Below are 24,432 nucleotides of genomic sequence, written 5' to 3' on the forward strand. Positions count from 1 at the left end.
TTTTTTTGGTTTTTGGGCCACACCCTGTGACGCTCAGGGGTTACTCCTGGCTATGCGCTCAGAAGTTGCTCCTGGCTTAATTATTTTCTTTCTCTTTTTATTCTTATTTCTTGGTACTTTAATTGGGCAAAAATTTCTCCAGCTTTGTATTTAAGATTGTCTTGGGTTTTGTTTGGTTCTTTTCATTGTGTTTGGTCTTTCTTTCCTTTTTTTTTGGAGGGTGTAGACTTTTTGGGTAATTGGGGTACTCGGGGACTCTCCTGTCTCTGCTTAGGGATCACTCAATCCTGAGGGGATCTTATGGGTTGCTGGGGAAGTGACTGAGTTTAGCCACTTGCAAGACAAACAACTCAATCACGGTGCTATCTTAGGTTTGTAGGGCTTAAAAACAAACAAACAAAAAAAATATATCACCTTTTTTTTTCCAAATATATTTAAAATTAGCTTTTCAGTTCCCAGACACGCAGATTTTAAATGGAATTGTGTTGTCTTTATATACAAATCAGTTTGTGAACAGAGAGTAATAGAAACCAGGTTAGATGGTGGGAAGATTTATTTGCCATATTTTATTTAGAAAGAAAACTCCCTAGATGCAGCCTGAGGGATGACTAGAGTCAAACTCAACACGAAGCGGGCCCGGATTCAGCCCCTGCTACTGCATGGTCCCCGGAGCACTACCGGGAGTGACTTCAAAATAACACTGAGTTTGGAGTAGCCCCTGGGCACTCTTGTGTGTGGCCAAAATTAAAAAAAAAAAAAAGAGAGAGAAGGGCACAGAGAGATAGCACAGCGGCGTTTGCCTTGCAAGCAGCCGAACCAGGACCAAAGGTGGTTGGTTCGAATCCTGGTGTCCCATATGGTCCCCCGTGCCTGCCAGGAGCTATTTCTGAGCAGACAGCCAGGAGTAACCCCTGAGCACCGCCAGGTGAGGCCCAAAAACCAGAAAAAAAAAAAAAAGAGAGAGAGAATTTGAATATAACTTGGGTGTTAGATAATAGGTTGTTGTGTTAGGGTAAAACCAAGAATGACTGTTCCTGACTTGTTGCTGATCAGCGATCTCATTCACTGAGTTGAGGAATACTGGAAGAGGTGTAGGCATGAGAGTTGGCTTGTAGGGCGACATGAGCAAGAGTTTCAGGCTTTTGCAGATGACCAGTTTGTGCCAGTAATAATCAGGCATATATCATTTCAGCATATAGTTAATAACTGGAGCCTTAAACTTAGAGAAGTAACTCTTGAAAGAAATCACAAAATAAAAATGAGCCAAGTATATTAAAAAGAGACCATCCTGTCTGGAGGAGGAGATGGAAATGGGATTTCTCCCGATAAGTGTCAGCCTGCAGTGAATCAGTGCACTAAGAGAGTGTCCTTCAATCTCGTGTGTGTTTCTGATGAGAAATCTGATCAGAGGATGAATGCCCCCCCACAAATAATTGACGATCCTTCAAATGGAATTTTTTTTAATGTGTGAAATTTTGATTTTATGTTTTGTTTTTACAGCAAGTGAAGTCTACTGCTGGGGACAGAATAAATACGGCCAGTTGGGCTTGGGAATTGACTGTAAAAAGCAGACTTCCCCACAGCTGATTAAATCTTTGCTTGGAATCCCTTTCATGCAAATCGCAGCAGGAGGAGCCCACAGCTTTGTCCTCACCCTTTCTGGAGCTATCTTTGGGTGGGGACGCAACAAGTTTGGTCAACTAGGCCTGAATGATGAAAATGGTAGGCTTTCATTATTCATTGATAATTATTCTTTCAAGGAGAGATGCTTGGGGAGAAATGTTCCCCAAACTTGTTGACATGGGAGTGTGGGTGAGAAATTAAGAGTTACATGTACTTGTTGCTATATTAGGCGATTGAACAGCAATTATGATCATTTTACTGTAAAACAAACTCCAGAAATTTAATCTGGGTAAAAATCTTATTGTTTGTTGATTATTTTAAGCAGGTTTGATAAATTATGTTTTTAGCCACCATTGTTAAAAATAAGCTTTAAAAGTATTCTAGAAATTTACTTGAAGTACTAGTCTTACATGTACTCATATTAATTTTTCAAGGAATATTTTAATAATCTAAGTCACTAAGTTAAACCGGTTTAAACTTCACTTTTAGCCCTGATACTCTAAAAGAAAAAAATTCAATTTAAAAATAAAATAAATTATTTATTTATTTTTTGGGGGGCAAATCTGGTGACGCTCAGGGGTTACTTCAGAAATGCTCCTGACTTGGGGGACCATATGGGATGCCAGGGGATTGAACTGCAATCCATCCTAGGCTAGCGTGCTCAAGGCAGACAACTTACCACTCTGTGCCACTGCTCCGGCCCAAATTATTTATTTTTTAATAAATTTATATATATAAATATATTATAAATAAATATACTTTATTAAAAATAAAAATAAATTTGGGATGAGGTCCCAGGGATCATACTTAAAACCTCCTATTTGTGCTGCACGCACTTCACTGTCCTGTGTCCCTGATGCCCAAAATAAGCATTTGGAATTTTTTTTTTTTTTTTGGCTTTTCGGACCACACCGATTGATGCTCAGGGGTTACTCCTGGCTAAGCGCTCAGAAATTGCCCCTGGCTTGGGGGGACCCTATGGGACGCCGGGGGATCGAACCATGGTCCTTCCTTGGCTAGTGCTTGCAAGGCACACACCTTACCTCTAGCATCACCTTGCCGGCCCCTCATTTGGAATTTCTTAAAAACAGGAAACTGCTGGTGCTGGAACAGTAGTATAGCAGGTAGGGTGCCTTACATACAGCTGACCCAGATTCTATCCCAGACACCCCATGTAGTCCACCAGTTAGACTGATCCCTGAGCACAGAGCCAGGAGTGAGCCATGGACACATTGTGTCTCTCTCCCTCCTCCCACAAAATGGAAACTTTTAAAAAATTGAAATCTTTGGAAATGAAATTTTTTATGACTACCTTGGGTTAAATACCAGTACTTGAAATAGACTAATAAAGTTCAGTATATCTTTAATTATTTAAAAGAGCAAAAGTGAGTTGTTGATCTTGTAATAGCTGGGGTAATATTTAGCAAATAATACTCTCAAATTTTTTTAAACTTTGTTTTATATTAAAAATATAAACCAGGGCCCGGAGAGATAGCACAGTGGCGTTTGCCTTGCAAGCAGCCGATCCAGAACCAAAGGTGGTTGGTTCGAATCCCGGTGTCCCATATGGTCCCCCGTGCCTGCCAGGAGCTATTTCTGAGCAGACAGCCAGGAGTAACCCCTGAGCACCGCCGGGTGTGACCCAAAAACAAAAAAAAACAAAAAACAAATTAGGGGCCGGCGAGGTGGCGCTAGAGGTAAGGTGTTTGCCTTGCAAACGCTAGCTGAGGAAGGACCTCGGTTCAATCTCCTGATGTCCCATATGGTTCCCCTAAGCCAAGGGCAATTTCTGAGTGCTTAGCCAGGAGTAATCCCTGAGCATCAAACGGGTATGGCTCAATAAAACAAAAACAAAAACAAAAATAAAATATAAACCAAATTAGAACATAAAACTTTCTTGCTACAAGAGAGCAACAAGTATAGTTTTCCAATTATTTTAAGAATAGAATCCTGGGCCCGGAGAGATAGCACAGCGGCATTTGCCTTGCAAGCAGCCGATCCAGGACCAAAGGTGGTTGGTTCGAATCACGGTGTCCCATATGGTCCCCTGTGCCTGCCAGGAGCTATTTCTGAGCAGATAGCCAGGAGGAACCCCTGAGCATCCCCGGGTGTGGCCCAAAAACCAAAAACCAAAAAAAAAAAAGAATAGAATCCTGTATACATTGTGAGAGAATTTAGGAGGTGTGTCAATGTAATTATGCTCGGCTATGCTATCTTGACTTTTTTCTATAGGGGGTTTTACCTGGGGTGAGTTGAGTTGGTAGATGTGAGACACCTAATTGTCTCGGCTCTTCTTTCTTTGCCCTGTGATCAGGGTTACTCCTGGTGGGCTTGGGATCACCATATTTGATGCCAGGGATAGAACTGGGGTTCATGTAGGCAAGGCAAGCATCCTACCCACTATCCTATCACTCCTACTCCCTATAGTGGATGAACCTGTAATGCCACCAGCAAAGTACATCAGAGGTAGACTAGCTCTCTTAGTATGTGGTTTAAAGAAAGCAAGCAAAGGAAGAAAAATGCCAATGAACAAAAATTTGTAGTTTTTTTAGCCACCAAACTGAGGTTATCAGGAGGAGGCTATGTTAGAGAGATAGTGCTATGAAAATCATGTACTCCTAAACCCTGAACATGATAGTTATATATAAAGAAATTAGAAAAACCCACTTAAGTGAATTCTGGTAATTGCTCTGATCTACTATAAATTCTAAATAAGGATTGCCATGTAACATGTAGAGCTAGCAATTTAAAATGTGACTGTTATATGACACGATGTACTGAAATAAGTCAAATGGAATTGAAATTTCTTGATTTGCGTTTTCTGCAAATTGTTAGCCACCTCATCACATTCCTATTTTTAAATTCATAGCAGAAATAGAAAGGCCTGAGAATCTAGATCTATAAAATCATAGTTATTATTTAGTAATTGTTTACTGAGCTTAGAATGTTTGAAGGCTATGCATTTTTAGAATTTTCAGTTTTCAAAAATGCTGCTAATATCTCTTGTTGGCATTTTCAGATAGGTATGTTCCTAACTTACTGAAATCACTAAGAACTCAGAAAATTGTTTATATTTGTTGTGGAGAAGACCATACTGCTGCACTCACCAAGGTACAGTATTTCTATAAAAACTGGTTTTTCAGGCCAAAGAGATAGCACAGCCTTGCACACAGAAGGATGGTGATCCAAATCCTGGCATCCCATATGGTCCCACCGAGTCTGCCAAAAGCGATTTCTGAGCGTGGGGCCAGGAGTGACCCTTGAGCGCTGCTGGATGTGACCACAAAACAAAACAAAACACACATACACAGACACACACACACACAGACACACACACACTGATTAAAACAAAACAAATCACAGACACACACACACACACACACAGACACACACACACTGATTAAAACAAAACAAAACACACAGACACACACACACACACACACACACACACACTGTTTTTTCTCTGGCAATTATTTTAGAATTAGTTGATGTTTTCATTATAGTTCCATTAATGCATGAATATAGTAACAAAGTGAATGAATGAATGATGGGAATGTTGCACTGGTGAAGGCAGTGTTCTTTATATGACTGAAACCCAACTACAACCATATTTGTAATCAAAGTGTATAAATAAAGACATTAAAAAGATGAATGTAGTTGCTATAGGAGTAACAAATTATTACTTGCTGTACCCAAAGCCATTGACCTAGGTAGATACAGAGATGTGGTTCAAGGCAATAGAACACGTACTTGCAAGTATGAGGTTTCTACTTCATTTCTGCCCCTGTCACTGCAGGGGTGTCTTCCCTACCCCCTACCAATGATTTATACCGGTTGTTGCCTGCACAATAATTGAAACAAAACAATGAAGACAAAATTGAGCTTTTAATTTTAATGCTATGACATGTAAAATGTGATCTAAAAATTGATGATTTTTTTTATCTTAGGCATCTAATGTTTTTTTTTTAAACTTTTGTTTAAAGGAAGGCGGAGTGTTTACCTTTGGAGCTGGAGGGTACGGTCAGTTGGGTCATAACTCAACGAGTCATGAAATAAACCCAAGGAAAGTCTTCGAACTTATGGGAAGCATTGTCACTCAGATCGCTTGTGGGAGGTAAGCTGTTCCCCAAAACTATTTTGGGTTCTGTAGTGGTCATTTATAAAGTACCTATATAGTCTTTTTATTTGCCTTAAAACACACACACATACATATGTGTGTATACCTGGCTATGATCAGGATTTATTTCTCTTGGCTCTGCTCACAGGAGCATGTGGTAGTGTTTGGGGGTACCATATGGGATGCCATGGATCAAACCTGGGTTGACTGTGTGCAAGGCAAGTGCCCTGCCCAGTGTATTGTACTATTTTCTCTGGCTCTCCCTAACACATTTTAAGTTAACATGTTCTTAAAGGTGTTTAATGTCTTGCCAAGGGGCTTGCTCTTATTTACAACAGTGCCAGCAGTGATATCTAAAGAGCATTTCTTTTTTAAACACGGCCTTAAAAATTGCGATGGCTCAGTGGTAGGGCATTTGCATGCTGTTGACCTAGGACGGACTGAAGTTTGATCCCCGGCATTCCATATGATTCCCCCTGAGCCAGGAACTATTTCTGAGCACCTAGCCAGGAGTAACCTCTGAGTGTCACCGGGTGTGGCCCTCAACCCCCCCCCCCCCAAAAAAAAAAGTTACTTCCTTGATATTTATCATCTTTTTCTGTATGTGGCCAAAGGAACATTTGTTTTGTTTTTTGTTTTCAAAAGAATAGAGTAAGTAAGGGTTGTTTCTCTCTGTGTGTTGGTGAATTACCTGAAGTTACTTAAAAAAAAACCAAAAAACTCCTCCTCTTCCCTGCTCTCTGTTGCTGTAAGGTTGGATTCTCACACATGCTTAGTTCTGTTGCTCTCTGCATGGGTGAAGGCAGTCCTACACATGGTTGTGGCGTCACGCTGTCGACTTAGCAGGGCTTCTCCTCCTCCTTCAGTGGCAGTGCTTGTGAACACACTCGAAAGCTAAGTCGCACCCTGACTGGACGTGTGTCTGCACATTCTGACGGTAGTTCCCACTCTGTACTTGAACGTGTTAGTTAGCTGTGGAGTGGCCGAAGGCCAGACCCTTTAGCTCTAGTGCTCACACGTATATAGATAGCTGCAGTCCAGAAAAAAATTGCGTAGGACACGAGGAATCAAGACTCCAGGACTGCTTTTATTGCGTGTGTTACCGCTGGAAGTGATTCCTGACCTCTAGCCAGCAAGGTAGGCACATTGACCACTGAAACACCTCCCAGGCCTCCAGAGTCGAGGTTCTTTAAAAGAAAATACACTGTTTAGGATTCTGGTAATATGAAATAGTGCCAGGGATGTAACTCAGAGCCCGAGCAGCACGTTTTCTTGTCTTTGGTCAGTCCCTGGCACGACACACACACAAAAATGTTTCAGTCTCAGTGATTGAAATTCAAAAAGCCTTCTCCATGAAGGCCTAAGTCTGTCTCAGTGGCAGAGCATTCGCCCTGAATGAGGCCAAACCAGCCAGTTTTGCTACTGGCTGTGTGCTCACGGATTGTCTTTGGTGGTGCTCAGTGGACCATATAGGGTGCGCTGATCAGCGACATGCCTGGCAAAGGCCTACCTACCCACTGGACTATCTCTCTGGCCCCACATCTTTGAGTTCTTCTGCTCCAGTGCTGGTTTAATGATGAACTCTCAACTGTTATTTATCTGTGGGTCTTCCTTTTTCCCTCGTATTTGAAGGACAGTTCTGATTGGTAGCTGCTAGATGGATTGCTACTTGAGCACCTCAGATGTGCCTACTGGCTCTGACTCCTGCTTGAGAAATCTGCTGACTCTGATCTTACTGAGAAAGCTTGGTGTGAGACTAGTCATTCCTCTGTTGGTGCTTTCAAGTTCTCTGTCTTGAAGCAGTTTGATAGTAACATGTCAATATGCTTGGTTCATGCTACTTGTTGTTGGGAGGTGTCTGTGTTTGTCTTTTATCAAAGTTGGGGTACTTTTTGGCTTTACTTTTCTCTCTTTATCACCTGCAAGTTCTGCTTATTCTCTTATAGTTTTCTGGATATCTGGGTTCCTTCACTTTGGTCTTTTTTACTTTTTTCTCATGACAATTTTTAATTTTTTAAGATATCTTTTTTTTTTTTTTTTTTTTTTTTTTGTGGTTTTTGGGTCATACCCGGCAGTGCTCAGGGGTTATTCCTGGCTCCAGGCTCAGAAATTGCTCCTGGCAGGCACGGGGGACCATATGGGATGCCGGGATTCGAACTGATGACCTCCTGCATGAAAGGCAAATGCCTTACCTCCATGCTATCTCTCCGGCCCCATTTTTTAAGATATCTTAATAATCTGCCTTTTAAAACAAATTTTAAAGATGGAGCCTACAGTATTTTTTCCCTTAAACTTCAGATTCTCCTGTGTTCTCCCATCCCCAATTTTTGTTTAAAAACTGGCAGTGCTCAGGGGACCGTATAAGGTGCTGGGGTGGGTGGGTAGAACCCGTCAGCCATATGCAAGGCAGCAAGCTCCCTACCTGCTGTGCTGTCTCTCCAGACTCTCAGTCCTGCACTTTTTATGTTTGCCTTTACTCTGGGTTTTGGGTCATATGTAGCTTACCACCTGGCTCTGTGCTCAGGAGTCAATACTGGTGGTGCTTAGGAGACTGTGTGGTGGGAGGAAGCAAACCCTCTGCTGTGTACAAGGCAAATAAAGGTTTTACCCGTTGTACAGTCTCCAATCCCATGTAAATTTTCTTCATCATGCTTATGCTGGCCATCTATGTGATTCAAAATTGGTTTAGTATAGGGTAATATTAGTAACTAATATTTTTATATAGACATTTTAAAACAATATTGATGTTGGTTGTTTTTTTGTTTTGTTTTGTTTGTTTGTTTGTTTTGGTTTTTGGGTCACACCCTGCAGTGCTCAGGGGTGACTCCTGGCTCCATGCTCAGAAATCGCCCCTGGCAGGCACAGGGGACCCTATGGCATGCCGGGATTCGAACCACCGACCTTCTGCATGCAAGGCAAACACCTTACCTCCATGCTATCTCTTCAGCCCCCATGCTGGTTGTTTTTAAAGAGAAATTGTATCAGTTAATATTGCTCACTTTTTAAAATTTCAGTGGTCTGGACGGAGACATTAAGTCTGAAGTTTTCTATTATTTTACTCTAGGCAGCACACTTCTGCTTTTGTTCCTTCATCAGGACGGATTTATTCTTTCGGACTTGGTGGTAACGGGCAGCTCGGAACTGGTTCCACGAGCAACAGGAAAAGTCCTTTCACTGTAAAAGGAAACTGGTTCCCGTATAATGGGCAGTACGCACCAGATATTGGTAAGTTCTCTCATAGTAAAGCCTTGTTAGACTTTATTAATTATTAAAATGCTATTCAGTGGGTAAGGCACTTGCTGTGCATACAGTAGACTCTGGAACAATTCCTGGCACCCCACGTGGTCCCCCAAGATTGCCAGGAGTGAGCCCTGAACACAGATCCAGGAGTTAGCCCTGAGTGCTCAGGTGTGACCCCCCCCAAACAAAAACAAACAAAACAGTCGTTCTTAGATGACAGTGTCCTTCACAATGCTTGTTTCAAATGTAAGACTTCCAGGATGCATTGTTTAGTAAAAATAATGACATACAGTATCTATGTGTGCTTATATGTGTGCAGGGTTAAAATTTATAAGAAATATTGGTCGTGGGGCCGGGTAGGTGGCGCTGGAGGTAAGGTGTCTGCCTTGCAAGCGCTAGCCAAGGAAGGACCGCGGTTCGATCCCCCGGCGTCCCATATGGTCCCCCAAAAAGCCAGGAGCGACTTCTGAGCACATAACCAGGAGTAACCCCTGAGCGTCAAACGGGTGTGGCCCAAAAACCAAAAAAACAAACAAACAAACAAAAAAAATATTGGTCGTCATCCACAGTTCCTGTTCATAGTTTCTAAAACCCTGGGAATTTCCTGAGCCATTACAGCTCTGGGAAGGAACATCTTTGACCTCACAGCCCCCTCAATTCTTGGAATTCCCTGAATGATAAGAACAGGAGGAGCTTCAGACATTTGTCAGATATTTGCTCCTTAGTCCCCAGTTTTTGAGCCTACCTGGGCACGACTGACTTGCATAGTGGTGGAGCGTCTTGTGCATCCTTAACCTGAGAGAACTGATGTCATGGTCAAGCAGATCCATTGAGTTGAATTGTGTTTGACAGAGAAAATTTAGCTTGTGGGGCTGGAGCGAGAGCGCAGCAGTAGGGCGTTTGCCTTTCATGTGGCTGATCCAGGACGGACCTGGGTTTGATCCCCAGTGTCCCATATGGTCCCCCAAGCCAGAAGTGGTTTCTGAGCACAGAGCCAGGAGTAACCTCTGAGCATCACCAGGTGTGGCCCAAAAACCAAAGAAAAAGAAAGAAAATTCATCTTGTGTCCCCCAATTGCTTGGTTTGTGAAAAATGTTAGCAACTTATGTAATAACTAAAAAGTGTCAGGTGTGAAGTCTATTGTTTGTATGAGATGATGGTATGACAGTAAAGGAGATAGATACACGTGAGAAAACACAAGCTGGGGAAGAATTAGATTATCCTCGACTATTTCTCCAGATTGCTTATTTATTTGTAACTGATTATCTCTGAGATTTTTAAATCAATAAAGATTTATTCAATCCTAGGCATATGTAATTGTTGACTTTTGAAGATGCCCTAAAACTTTTTTTTTTGTTTTTGGGCCACACTGGCGGCGCTCAGGGGTCACTCCTGGCTATCTGTTCAGAAATAGCTCCTGGCAGGCCTGGGGGACCATATGGGACGCCAGGATTCAAACCAACCACCTTAGGTCCTGGATCGGCTGCTTGCAAGGCAAACACTGCTGTGCTATCTCTCTGGCCCCAATGCCCTAAAACTTTTTATTATGAATAACCTTGGTTCTTTTCTAGTTTTTGGGTCACACCTGGCAGCACTCAGGGTTTACTCCTGGCTCTATGCTCAGAAATCACTCTTGGCTGGCTCGGGGGACCATATGGGATGCCGGGATTCAAACCACTGTCCTTCCGCATGCAAGGCAAACACCTTAGTTCCATGCTATCTCTCTGGCCCCAAAATTAAAATAAATTTTAATTTAAAAAATTAATTTTTTTATCTTGCCTTCCCAAAATTTATTACTTTATTTAAATACTGTGGTTTACATAATTTACTTTTTATTGCTTGTTTACAAAAAAACATAGTGGAATTAAAAAAAAAACTACAGCAAAAAGAACCGTGAAAATTATTATCTCACAATGAAGTCATTGTCTGAAAGTTTACTAAGCTATTTATTGCTAGTTGATCATTCTTTGAATTTGTTGTGTTTTGTTTTTTTTTTTAACTTTAAGTAGCTTTTATACTATTTTGACTTCTAGTTCTAATTTAGTGTGTTCCTACTGGGTAACTGTATTGAGAAATTTGGAGATCTGGGAATTCCAAGTACTGGGGCAGAAATGGCAGCTGTGGAGCTTGGTTTCCAGGGCCAGGCCTTCGAGCATGAAAAGGCAGGTGGGGTGGGGAAGGGTGCCCAAACCGACTCCAACAAAGTCCTGGAGATCTCAGTTCAGATATTGACATACCTGGTATTCTGATCTGGTAGGCAGCTCTGCACAAATGAGTAGTAAAGCAGTGAAGTTGGGCCATTGGCGTGGCAGCAATTGAGGTTATGGGTGCAACTATCTAGGCTCACTAGAGAAAACACCCTACCGCTTGCGCCATCACTCTGGCCCCCAACCCACCTTTTTAGTATGAATGCAAAAGAAAGAGACTTATCACATTGTTGAATCATTTAATGCTCAATACACTTGGTCAGTCTCATGCCCATAGCAATCAGAATAGTCCAAGTCATTCTCATGTCAGTGAATTTATTAATAAAAACTCAAGTTTACATAATTGAGACAATTTGGTAATACATTTGGTGCTCTGAAAAACACTTTTATTTTTTATTACAGATCCCGATGAATATTTTTGTGTAAAAAGAATTTATTCAGGTGGAGATCAAAGTTTTTCACATTACTCTCATCCCCAGGTAAGTATGGTCAAATATAAAGCCTAAATAATTTTGTGGAATTTTTTAAACTTGTGTTAATACTCTTTGTTGCATAACAGTTGTTTTTTCAAGTGTACAAAACAAAGCTTGTTTTATTTGATAAATGTTTAGTAGAAATTTACTTTTAGTGCTAATACACAAATTAGTAACAGTATATCTTAGCTTTACATGATCTCTAAGAGCTCTTCTCCTTGGCTAATCTTCTTATTTTGACATTTAGAACTGTGGCCCACCAGATGACTTCAGATGTCCTGATCCTTCAAAGCAAATCTGGACTGTGAATGAAGCACTAATTCAGAAATGGCTGAGCTACCCTTCTGGCAGGGTTCCTGTGGAGATAGCCAAGTAAACAAACATACACACTCAATATTGCTTACACAAAGAAATACAAGCATAACTTTTCAACTTAATGGTAGAGCAACCTATGCTTAAGAAATAAATTGCTAAATATTACTATTTTAAATATAGAAGTTTAAATACCTAACATTTTTATTTTAATGGCTTGATGTTTTTATATTTTTAAATATCAAATTTATATTAAATATTAAACTATATTGAATTTATATAAGATGCAACTTATTCAATGACATTGAACAGTAACTTATTCAATTAAAGTTGGGTTTGATTATATCTTTCCAATTTCACGTTGGTCACTGTATTTTATCTTGAACTCCCTAGAAGATTAAAATAATGATTTTTTAAAAAATATATTGCATATAGATTAGTTTTTTTACTATTAAGGGTTTTTCTGATGATATTTGGAATTTGGAGCAATATTTGATTATTATAGATTTTTTTTTTTTCAAATTAAATTTTTTTCTTAAAAACTCAAAATACGGGGCTGGTGAGGTGGCGCTAAGGTGTCTGCCTTGCAAGCGCTAGCCAAGGAAGGACCGGTTCGATCCCCTGGAGTCCCATATGGTCCCCCCAAGCCAGGGGCAATTTCTGAGTGCTTAGCCAGGAGCAAACCCTGAGCATCAAACAGGTGTGTGGCCGGAAAAAAAAAAACAACTCAAAATACTTAAAAAAAAAACAAAAAACTAGAAGAGTATTGGAGAAATAATACGCCAGGTAGGACATTTGCCTTCTCCTATCTACCTGGGTTCATTTCCTGAGATCCCATATAGTTATTAGCCAAGCACCATTGGTGATCCCTGAGCATAATCATGAATCAGCCCTGGGCACTGCTGGGTATGGCCAAAAAGAAAAGAATTCAATAGCTCAGATTAGATTTAACTGCTTATGTGGAATTTAAAAAAAATTAATGTGTGTGTTTATATAAAGAAAAATTTCTAGGGGCCAGTGAGGTGGCGCTAGAGGTAAGGTGTCTGCCTTGCAAGCACTAGCCAAGGAAAGGACCGTGGTTCGATCCCCCAGCATCCCATATGGTCCCCCCAAGCCAGGGGTAATTTCTGAGCGCTTAGCCAGGAGTAACCCCTGAGCATCAAACGGGTGTGGCCAAAAAAAAGAGAGAGAGAGAAAATTCTAACATTTGATTTGTTTGATAAATCAGGAATGTAATTAATATTTGAGAAAAACCATAGTAGTGCCTTTATCAGCAATGTATTTAAATTTAAATATTGCTTTATTAATTTAAAGACTCATTTGTTGAATAGTTTTCTTTAGCTTTGTTAGAGTAAATAGTTTAAAAGACTATTAGATTTTCATTTTGTTACTAGGAATTTATTTTTAATTTCTTTTTAGTGAAATAGATGGGACATTTTCTTCTTCTGGTTGCCTAAATGGAAGTTTTTTAGCTATTAGGTAAGTGGTAATACTTTGGCATGCTCAGTTTTCAAATTATATTAGATATATGTTCAATCAGAAGTGAAATAACCATTGTTATTTTCCCTCTTTTTAAGCAATGATGATCACTATAGGACAGGTGCCAGATTTTCGGGGGTTGATATGAATACTGCCAGACTTCTGTTTCACAAGCTTATACAGCCTGATCATCCTCAGATATCTCAGCAGGTTTGTTTTTAAAGCTTGTTTAGTTGTTTTGTTTTTGTTTTTGTATTTGTATATATATATGTATCTTAGAACCTAATTATAGTTCCAGGCTATTTCTTCTGGAAGTGTATTATATGGTATTCAGTAGGCTAATGTAAGGGTTAAAATAAGCCCTTATCTAATATATTTATAATTTAGCTATCAAGTATCTGTAAATCATACCGGATGTTAGGAGCAAGCCTTTCATTACTTAATAGTACCATGTTGGTTAATTCTTTATATAGCTGTTAGGGTAGAGAGTTTAAATCAGGACCTGCACACAAGATTTTTAAAACTTTTAGAATGATTAAGCATTATTTTTCATTATCTTTTGAAGGACATAAATTATTTCCTTGTAAGACATTGTGTTTTCCATTTTTTCTTTGCTATAGTATCAGGTTTTCTCTCTTTTCTGGAAAGTACATTCATTTTAAATGAAGTAGGTTTTACTTTTTGTCAAAATATAGGTGGCAGCTAGTTTGGAAAAGAATCTTATTCCTAAACTGACTAGCTCCTTACCTGATGTTGAAGCATTGAGGTTTTATCTTACTCTGCCAGAATGTCCCCTGATGAGTGATTCCAACAATTTCACCACCATAGCAATTCCCTTTGGTACAGCTCTTGTGAACCTAGAAAAAGCACCACTGAAAGTACTTGGTAAGTACTTCACTGTTTTTTCCTTTGAAACATTTTCCTGTTGATTGAATATAAGTTTTTTACTGTCATTTGAAATTTTGCTACCTACCCACTATTTCACTCGTCTCAGAAAAATAACAACAAACACATTTTTCCTTTTGTTGCTTTTTTCTAGTTAACTGATGCTAATTTTAAAACTTTAACATAACAGCAGAGTCAGAATTAGAAAAGATAAAGCTATATTTTGCATTCCTCTCACTGACTGCCTTTAGGGTGGTCTTGCTGTTAAGTGCAGGAGGAGCAATAATTCAACCGGTACAAGCATGGCTTTTGAATCCTTCTTGAACTCTATTAACTCTTTGCCTCTTTTTTCTTTACTTGCTTTAATTTTCTCTGCACATAGAGAAGTCTCCTCATATGACCTTACAGTTCTTTATCTTATCTGCTCTGATTTTTTTCACCTTTGATTTTTCTTCCCATACCTTTTCAACTCGTATATATTTCTTCTCTAACTCTTGATCTTTATAGTTAGTTATAAATGAATTAACTGCATTTACCCTAGTGCTTTCCTTTCTAACTTTGTGAGTAGGTGTGTGAAATTAAAATATACAGACACACTAGAATCAGTATAAAATGTTTTAGGCTAAGGATAATCAGAATAATCAAACTAACAAGCGATAGAATTGTGGAATTTGAGGGAATCCCCCAAAATAGAAGACTAAAGCAGAGACTTTTAGAATTATGTTCTTAAATGTCGTGAGGGTTTTTTTGTTCCTGCTGTATAGAATTGTGGTATTTGGGTATTCTAAGTTACGCAAGGGCAAAGAAACATTATTCTTTAATGTTTAGATTCTCTATTTAAATTTCAAGAGTGTTATTTTGTAGGTGCCTAATGACGTCTCAACTTTTTGCAAAGTTGGAAGTAAACTCATAAAGATCATTAAGTGTTAGAGCAATGCAATATTTAAAAATTTATTTAAACATCGGGGCCGGCGAGGTGGCGCTAGAGGTAAAGTGTCTGCCTTTCAAGCGCTAGCCAAGGACCGCGGTTCGATCCCCCGGCATCCCATATGGTCCCCCCAAGCCAGGGGCAATTTCTGAGCGCTTAGCCAGGAGTAACCCCTGAGCATCAAATGGGTGTGGCCTGAAAATCCAAAAAAAAAAAAAATTTATTTAAACATTAAAAAATTTCAGTTTTCAGAACCTTTTTAGTAACTGGGCATATATATATATATAATGGGCATAATGATGAATTTAATAGAATTGAAGAAACAGATTGTAAATTGAATAGATCTTTCTTTTTGCTTTGGAGAGCTTTTGAAATAGTATTCTTGAATTTGAGGGTGGGGCAAAGTCTATAAACCCTAGAAATGTTACCTACAGTATTGTGTTATGTGTATTTTCCTGGAATTGTCCAAGGATTAAGAGCCACTGCTTTAGAAGCAAAATCAGTGTGATTTCGAAAATTGTGATTTTTAAAACTTCATTTTATTTGCATGTTCACCTTTAATAACAGAAAACTGGTGGTCAGTACTTGAACCTCCACTATTCCTCAAGATAGTAGAACTTTTTAAGGAAGTTGTGGTCCATCTTTTGAAACTCTACAAGATCGGCATTCCCCCTTCTGAAAGAAGAATTTTCAACAATTTTCTTCATACCGCATTAAAGGTTTTAGAAATATTGCATAGGGTATGTCCAATAGTTCCTTTATTTTTCCTCTTTCCCCATTGTTACTAATAAATTGATATGTTTATTTTAACAACATTACAATACAGATTTAAATTGGCATAAAATAGAATTATAGAAACTTGGGGAAAATAGATTTTCCTTTTAAAGAAATAATTTATACTTTGGAGCTTTGTTCTTATTTACTTTGTTTGGCCTTTATAGATAACTTGCTGTAGTTGGGCAGAACAATAGCATACTAATGAGTTAGAATTCTTACATTTTATTGTGAAAAACCTAATTTGTCAGTGTCAATACTGTCTTTTATTTATAAATGGTTGTCATGCCAGTTTTATCATGACCATTTAAAAATCACATTCTTTTGCTTTTAAGTACTCGCGACTTTAATTAAAGTAGAACAATTAATTTGAAACAAAGTCACTTTTGACTTCATTGGAAATTGGAACCATATATCTATCTCTCTGTAATTCATTAATATGCCTATTGTTCTTTCCTGCCCTTCTTCCCAGTGTAAGAAATAGTACCTTTTACACACTTGTAGCAGTTCAAAGTTATATGAAGAAGTAGATTCATTAAAGATGGATTTGAGACATCCTTGACAGCTGGTAGGTATATTTCAGTTGTGCCATTTGGTATTTTGAGATGCTATATTGGGAGACATGACCCAAGGGAGAAGCATGTTATTAGCTATGAGAGTAACTGAAAAATCCATATGAACTCACAATCTCATAAGAACTTCATCTTGCTTGGAAAATAAGCTAAAGACAATTGGACAGAAGAAATAGTCCTTTTATGTGAGAAAGAATCCTTGTAATTACTTTTTTTCTTTTATAGGATGCCTACGTATGTTCTTAGCGACTTGATCTTAACTGTTTTCTTTTGTATTTACTCTCTCTAAGATTCCTCAGAAAGCAAGCTCTTTCTCTTATTACAATTGAAGAAATGAAAACTTTTTTCTGGGGAAATGGTTCATTCTTAGGCTTCCCTTTCTCAGAACATGGTTTTGCTGTAGCATTTTATAATTCATTGGACTCTGCAGTTAGGAAGCTCCTCTAATGATGACATAACTCAAGGGGTTGGGGCACACTATATTGTATGTGGGAGCCCTGGATTTGATCCCTGGGTATTGCATTGTCTCCTGAGCAAATAAACAAGCAAACAAAAACTCTTACAACAAGTACTTCTCCTGTTCTGAATACCTTAGATATAATATTCAAAGGATTATTGCATTTTCTTTTTCTCTGTACCTTCCTACATTAATGAGACATCTGTACACAATTCCTAAAGTTGTTCAGTACCTTTTCTTATCTACTTATCTCTATTATTTCTTTTTTTTTCCTTCTAGTTCATTTGCCACAAGTGAACAGGACAATAGATGAGAGTAATACACTGAAGTTATATTTGCTTTATTTAATCTCCTATTTACAGACAGAACTTTAGCATGTGATTTATGTGCCTAGCTCAAAGCCTTGGTCTTGATGAGGAAGAACCCTGTGGAATTCTTTCTCCAGAGATCTTTTTGCTGGACCCATGCTAAATATTCCTGCCTTTCCTCCCTCCCTTCCTTCCTTTTATTTTTGGGCCACATCCAGCAGCGCTCTGGGGTGAGTCCTGACTATGCACTCAGGAATTACTCTTGGCAGTGGTTGGGAGACCATCATGAGATTTTGGGGATCAGACCCAGGTTAGCCTCATGCAAGCACTGAAAGATTTTTTTTAAAAAGTTATTTTTGGGGAGGCCAGAGTAGTGGCATACGCAGTAGGATGTTTGCCTTGCACGCAGCTGACCCAGGACTGACCATGGTTGGATCTCCTGGCGTCCCATATGGTCCCACAAACCAGGATAGTTTTTTGAGCGCATAGCCAGCCAGGAATTACCCCTGAGTGTCACCGGGTGTGGCCCAAAAACCAGAAAAGAAAAAGTTGCTTTTTGGTAGCCTCGATTATATCCATCTTTATGTTAGTTCATGTGAACCCTTTACATATTTTTTAACTGTATATTTTCCCCTTATATAGTCATAAATGTCAGAAGTCATAAGTAGTAGAATTGAAACACAGATCTGCTTCCCCAAATCTGCTGCTTCTTTCATATTTCTACAACCACACGTACTATAGTGTACACTTAAATAGGGGTTTGCTTTAACGTCATAGTAAGAGGTAATGTTTCCATAATTGTCAATAGTATTGCATTAAATTTTTCTTTTATTTTATAGTGGTGTATTTTTAAAAGACTGTTTTACAACAATTTGCTGCTTCATGTCTGAATTTGAAATAGGTCTTCACTTTAGCTCATGCAAATGAGGAATTAGCCATGAAACAGAATTGAAATATTGGCCCAGAATTGATATATTTTAGATGATGCATTAGAAGGTTGTGGATTCATCATCGCATCAGCACTTTGTGAGGAGCTGCTGCTTTTGACTTCCTTTTTTGGTTTATTAGGAATCAGAATTCAAGTTGTTAAAGCAAGCTGATAATTGTATTGACTTTTTTTTGGGGGGGGGCACACATGGTAATACTCAGAGGATACTCCTTTTTTTTTTTTTTTTTTTGGTTTTTGGGCCACACCCGTTTGACACTCAGGGGTTACTCCTGGCTATGCGCTCAGAAATCGCCCCTGGCTTGGGGGGACCATATGGGACGCCGGGGGATCGAACCGCGGTCTGTCCTACGCTAGCGCTTGCAAGGCAGACACCTTACCTCTAGCGCCACCTTCCCGGGCCCCAGAGGATACTCCTTATGGTGAGATGCTGTGGGTCCAACCTGGGTCAGCTACAGGCCAACATTTACCCATTGCACTCTCACACCTGACCTAATAATTGTGTCGATTTCTTAAGCATCTGTTACTAGGGAATCCTTAGGGCAATGGGTATCTTTCTTCTATCATTTAAACTGGGAGAAAATTGTCCCTGGTTCTAATCTACCATAAATCCAGATATGTGGGGCCGGAGTGATAGCACAGGGGTAAGGCATCTGCCTTGCACGCGACGTTCTGGGACAGACCTGGGTTTGTTCCCCGGCATTCCTTATGGTCCCCTAAGCCTGCCAGGAGTAACACCTAGTGGTGCCATATGTGCCCCTCCAATCCATATATGTATGTATTAATTCACACATGATCTATTTTCTGTAATGAAACCCAATTGCTTATCAAAAACGTTCTTTTCAAAGATATTTAGGTCTTAAAGTTGTATGTGTTCTATTTAGTCTCTAGTCCGAAATAGGGACGTTTCCTCAGTTAATTCCTTTTGTGACCTAACCCCGAAGCAAGATTAGGAACCAGAGAATTGGACTCTGATTCCTAATCATTTTGGGATTTATGGATGATCCGTTCCTCCCTCATGTCATGTCTTTTGCAAAGATTTTTGCCTGGAAAACCATTTTTAGTGCTCATCTTTTTGATGAAATGGCATCATTTCAATACCTGCTGTCAGGGATGGTTGTACTGCCAGATAGGTGAATTAGTTGGCTGCCGAGAAGTTTCTGAAGTTACTGTGGAGAGATTGGTAGGACGGGGACATTAGCTCATCTAAATTGCCTACTTGCTACATGTCATGCCAGTCTCCTGAATTGTGGATCGCAAATGCTTTCCGACAAGGAACCCTTGCATGAAAATAAAATATATTTATTTATTATATTATCCCTCTGAACTAGATTAGTAAACCAGAATACTAAGCTGATTAAAATGTGAACTTCATGTTCGTGATCAAGTGGGTTTTATTTCGAACGTTGCAGGCATTAATACTGAACGTGTAGGTGGTTTTTGTACATTTTACGCATTAATATTGATTTCTACATGTGGTTTTATTTTTTTATATTAATTTAACAAATATTTACTGAGTGCCTACTATGTGCTTATCAATTCATGATTATCGTAAGTGATAAAGAAACGTGATTTCTACCCTTGTTAAGATGATCAGTGTAGAGTGGTTGTATACATCCTAATAAGCATTTGTGATGATTATGTGGTGAGTTCTTTCTTAAGCTGAAAGAAACTGTGAGGGTATTATGAGAACATAGAACATGATGAGAATATCATGTAACTCAGAAGGATTCAAAAGGCTTCCTGAAGAAAATACGTCTTACCAGTCTTCCACACAAATGTATTTTTTTTTTGTTTTTTTTTTTTTTTGTTTTTTTTTGGTCACAGCCGGCAGTGGTCAGGGGTTTCTCCTGGCTCCAGGCTCAGAAAATTGCCCCTGGCAGGCTCAGGGGACCATATGGGATGCCTGGATTCGTACTACCCTCCTTCTGCTTGCAGGGCAAACGCCTTACCTCCATGCTATCTCTCTGCCCCCTGTATTTTAATGTGTTTTTTTTAACTTTATATATATAAATGTATGCTTGTCCATTGGGCTGATATATAGTGGTTATTCCTAGTTTTACAGCAATGTTAACTGATTTTCTGTTTAGCTGAGTCATTGCAGCTGAGTTATCAGCAATAATTTCCCTCCAAATCTTAGTTTGAAATTTATTTGTTGAGGGCCGGAGAGATAGCACAGTGGTAGGGTGTTTGCCATGCACGCAGCCAGCCCGGGAGGGTCCTGGTCCTGCATCCCACATGGTCCCCCAACCTGCCTGGGGTGATTTCTGAGTGTAGAACCAGGAGTAACCGCTGAGCACCACTGGGTGTAGCCCAGAAACCAATCAATCAATAAATAAAGTTAAAACAAACAAAAAAATTTGTTTGTTGAAAATCATTTTTTTTTTCAGCATAGTGTTTCTTTTTCAAAGACATGGCACAGTTACTGTTGTTGAAAGAAATTACTATGTGGAGCTCTGGCCCTGAGTTTGATCAGAGAGAGAAGGGGGGAGGAGTGAGAGGGATCTTGAAGAGTATAGACTTGACAGAGCAATAGCACAGCGGTAGGGCATTTGCCTTGCATGTCACCGACCTAGGCCCAACCCAGATTCAATCCCCAGCATCCTATATGGTCCCCCGAGCCTGCCAGGAGCAATTTCTGAGCTCAGAGCCATTCATTAGTAACCCCTGAGTGCTGCGAGGTGTGACCCACAAATAAAACCAAAACAAAGTACAGGCTTTTTCAGTAAAGTGGCATAGTAATAATGATATGTTTTGAAAGCCATGTGGTGGTTTTTTTTATACTTTCAACTGTGCTGTGGATGGTGTATAAAATGGTGGCCTTGGCTGTATTTTCTACAATAGTCTCTGGGCAGAATTTGGCTCGTAGTTTCAATGATAAGTTTTTTGGTTTCCATATGTAGACTTAAGTATCTTTGTTTTCGTTGACAGCAGGAAATAATAGTTTCTCCCAGATAACTTACCTGAGACAAAAAGTAAGGCCAGTGTTGATAGTACAGTGGGTACAGCACTTGCTTTGCGTACAACAAACCCAGGTTTGATACCTGATACCCCATATGGTCACCCGAGCCTACCTCAGTGATCCCTGAGGGCAAAGTCAGTAAATCCTGAACACTGCTTGCTATGGCCCCAAAACAAACCAAATAAAATATGACGAGAAAAAACTTCCAATTTTTATATTTTATTTGTCCATTCATTTAATTCATTTCTGCTTAAGCCATGACATACTAGATCAGGGTTTAAATTTTTCCCACCCAGGACCCTTTCTGCTCCCCACATAGTAAAACTTTCAGTGGTAATAAGTCATTAGTATATATATTAGTTTTAGGGCCACACCCAGCAGCACTCTAGCATTCCTAGCTCTGCGCTCAGGAATCACTCCTGGCAGGCATGGGGAGCCATATGGAATGCCGGGGATCGAACCCAGATCGACTGCATATGAGGCAAACACCCTACGGACTGTGTTATCGATCTGGCCTCAATAAATTTAATTTTTAAAAATGACATGAGCCGGGGCCGGAGAGATAGCATGGAGGTAAGGCGTTTGCCTTTCATGCAGGAGGTCATCGGTTCGAATCCCGGCGCCCCATATGGTCCCCCGTGCCTGCCAGGAGCAATTTCTGAGCCTGGAGCCAGGAATAACCCCTGAGCACTGCCGGGTGTGACCCAAAAACCACAAAAAAAAAAAAAAATGACATGAGCCTATATGGGGCCAGGTTCCATAGTTTAAGAAGCAAGGTTTATGATGATTCTTTTTTTTTTTTTTTATTTTCCAACATTGCTTATGTGATGTTAATTATGACCAATCTCCATATGGAGATTTAGTTTTGTTTTGTCTGTGTGTTGAATCAACTTTCCTTTATATATGGGGAAGGGTCGTAGAAATCATTTTCTGGTTACATCATGCATGTAAGGCATGCACTGTATGACCGAGCCACCTCTATGGTGGCTTTATACCCTTTATTTCTTTTGGTAGCTTATTTTCTTCTAAATATGCATGTCTCTTTAGTGTCTGTATTTGACCCATTTTATTTTACTCTACCTGCCTCTCACCAGCAGCCATTTGTTTTTTTGGTAAAATAATTCTCAGTATATCTTTGAGGCAAACCTTTCATTCTCTGGAGGCTGTCAGCAGATAGTGTTTTGGTTTTATATTTTTAAAAAATCAGGGACTGGAAAGATAGACCAGAGGGTAAGGCACACAGCTGATCCGGATCCAATCCCCAGCACCACCCTGAGCGCTGTCTCATGTGGGCCACCTCCTCCCCATCCCCAAATTTAGGGGTGTGGGTGTCGAGGCATGTCTTAGTACTTTTTTAAAAAGTTGCTCAGGCTTGTTCAAGCTTGAAATGTTGAACTGATCTTTGGCTCTTGTTTTCCAATATGGCGCCTGTACTTTTATTATCTAAATACCTTAAATATTTGTTACTCTAGTTTATTTCCCTCCCTCTAATCTACTGTTTCTTCCTATGGGGTGTGGGGATTTGGGACGGTGGATGGGAATTGAGGCTGTATTGGACAGTGCTCAGGGGCCGCTCCTGGCTTTGTATTAAGAACGACCCCTGGTGGCGCTGGGGATTTAGCTCCTATACTGGCTCTAGCTATGTAGTCATCTTTGGGCATATTTGACTCTGCCAATAGAATTACTATTATGGAAATTTTCATTCTGTATCTGTGTGTCATTGATTGTCTCAAAAACTTAACCTTTGTATCCTTCGTTTCTTGTCACAAGAGTGAAACAGAATGCCCTGAAATCTGTTGCCAAAAGTTTTTTATTCTCGTTCCATATTTATGCAGCTTTCTTACTTTTATTCAGCAGTATTATATTGCTTTCAGAAGTTTTACACATATTTTTGTTAAACTTGTTCCTAAGTACGTGTTTCTGGGTCGGAAGGACAGTACAGGGCCTGGAGTGCTTGCCTTGCCTCCCCCAGCAGCCCCTGCATATGGGCTCCTGGTCCAGGGATGGTCCCAACCTGCCTCCCCAAGAAGAAGAATTGTTTTGGTTTTGATCAAAGTTTACTTCCTATAGTTGTTAGAGAAGAGAATAATAATAGGTTCACTTGGATTTTCCTGTGTATAGCATGTTGTTGCTTTATATTAGTCCTAATGATTAGGACTCCATGTTGATTGTAAGTGGTTGCAGTGGACAGTCTTGCCTAGTTCTTAATGGGTGGGGGGGGGTTAACCAATGTCAGTAAGTATAATGATAAATGCAAGATTTTACTTTTAATTTAATGCAGATGTTTTGCTTGGCTTTATCTCTGAAATTCTTGTATTTTCTGATTTGTTGTGTGCTATGAAGGGGTGCTAATCTTTATGACATGTTTAGATGTTTTCCCTTTTTAAGGTAAATTTATTAAGGTGAACAGATTTTTTTTTAAATACAGTGAAATTTGTTGATATTTAAACATTATACCAACTCAGCGCTCCTGGGATAAATTCTACAGGCTATTATGGTTCTTTAATCATTAGATTTAATTTTCCAAAATTTTTGTTGATTTTACATCTTGTGTTCATGAGGTGTAGTTTTCGTTTTTTTGTACTTTGAGTCAGCTTTTAATATCCTCATGTTATTTTGACTTGTTTTGTTTAGTTTGTTTTGTTTTGGAACCACACCTGGTGGCACTTGGGTTATTTAAAAGAGAAATACTGTGCAACTAAGGGCTTTGTTTTATTTTTTTTTCTCAACACTTTGTTTTGTTTTGTTTTTTGTTTTTGGGTCATACCCGGCAGTAATCAGGGGTTCCTCCTGGCTCTATGCTCAGAAATTGCTCCTGGCAGGTTCAGGGGACCCTATGGGATGCTGGGATTCGAACCACTAACCTTTTGCATGAGAGGCAAATGCCTTACCTCCATGCTATCTCTCCGGCCCCTTTCTCAACACTTTGTAAGATAATCTGTGGCAATATTTTTTCATTACCAATAATGGTAATTTTTTCTTTGTTTTCTCCTGGTCAGTATAGTTGGGGTCATATCAATTTATTGGTCTTACAAAGTCAATCAAATTTGCCTCATTATTGGTTTTTTCTTCTCTTTTCCATTTCTATTTCTGTCATTAATTTCCTTCTCTGTCTTTCTTTTCTCTTAACCTTTTTTCTTTGGCTTTTA

The 24,432-nt window shown here is 39.4% G+C and overlaps 1 protein-coding gene across 2 annotated transcripts in view; it reads left to right on the plus strand.

The window, feature by feature from the left end:
• HERC4 (HECT and RLD domain containing E3 ubiquitin protein ligase 4) overlaps positions 1–24,432 on the plus strand; it is a 91,387-nt gene that overhangs the window by 34,902 nt on the left and 32,053 nt on the right. For both annotated transcript variants that reach the window (XM_049790478.1, XM_049790479.1), the window contains exons 4-13: positions 1,501–1,722; positions 4,643–4,734; positions 5,607–5,737; positions 8,805–8,965; positions 11,590–11,666; positions 11,908–12,032; positions 13,392–13,451; positions 13,550–13,661; positions 14,147–14,336; positions 15,832–16,004. In XM_049790478.1, the coding sequence (XP_049646435.1) occupies positions 1,501–1,722; positions 4,643–4,734; positions 5,607–5,737; positions 8,805–8,965; positions 11,590–11,666; positions 11,908–12,032; positions 13,392–13,451; positions 13,550–13,661; positions 14,147–14,336; positions 15,832–16,004 (1,343 nt within the window). The remainder of the gene's footprint in view (positions 1–1,500; positions 1,723–4,642; positions 4,735–5,606; positions 5,738–8,804; positions 8,966–11,589; positions 11,667–11,907; positions 12,033–13,391; positions 13,452–13,549; positions 13,662–14,146; positions 14,337–15,831; positions 16,005–24,432) is intronic.

This window comes from Suncus etruscus, chromosome 17, assembly GCF_024139225.1.
Source record: "Suncus etruscus isolate mSunEtr1 chromosome 17, mSunEtr1.pri.cur, whole genome shotgun sequence".
Taxonomy (NCBI): Eukaryota; Metazoa; Chordata; class Mammalia; order Eulipotyphla; family Soricidae; genus Suncus; species Suncus etruscus.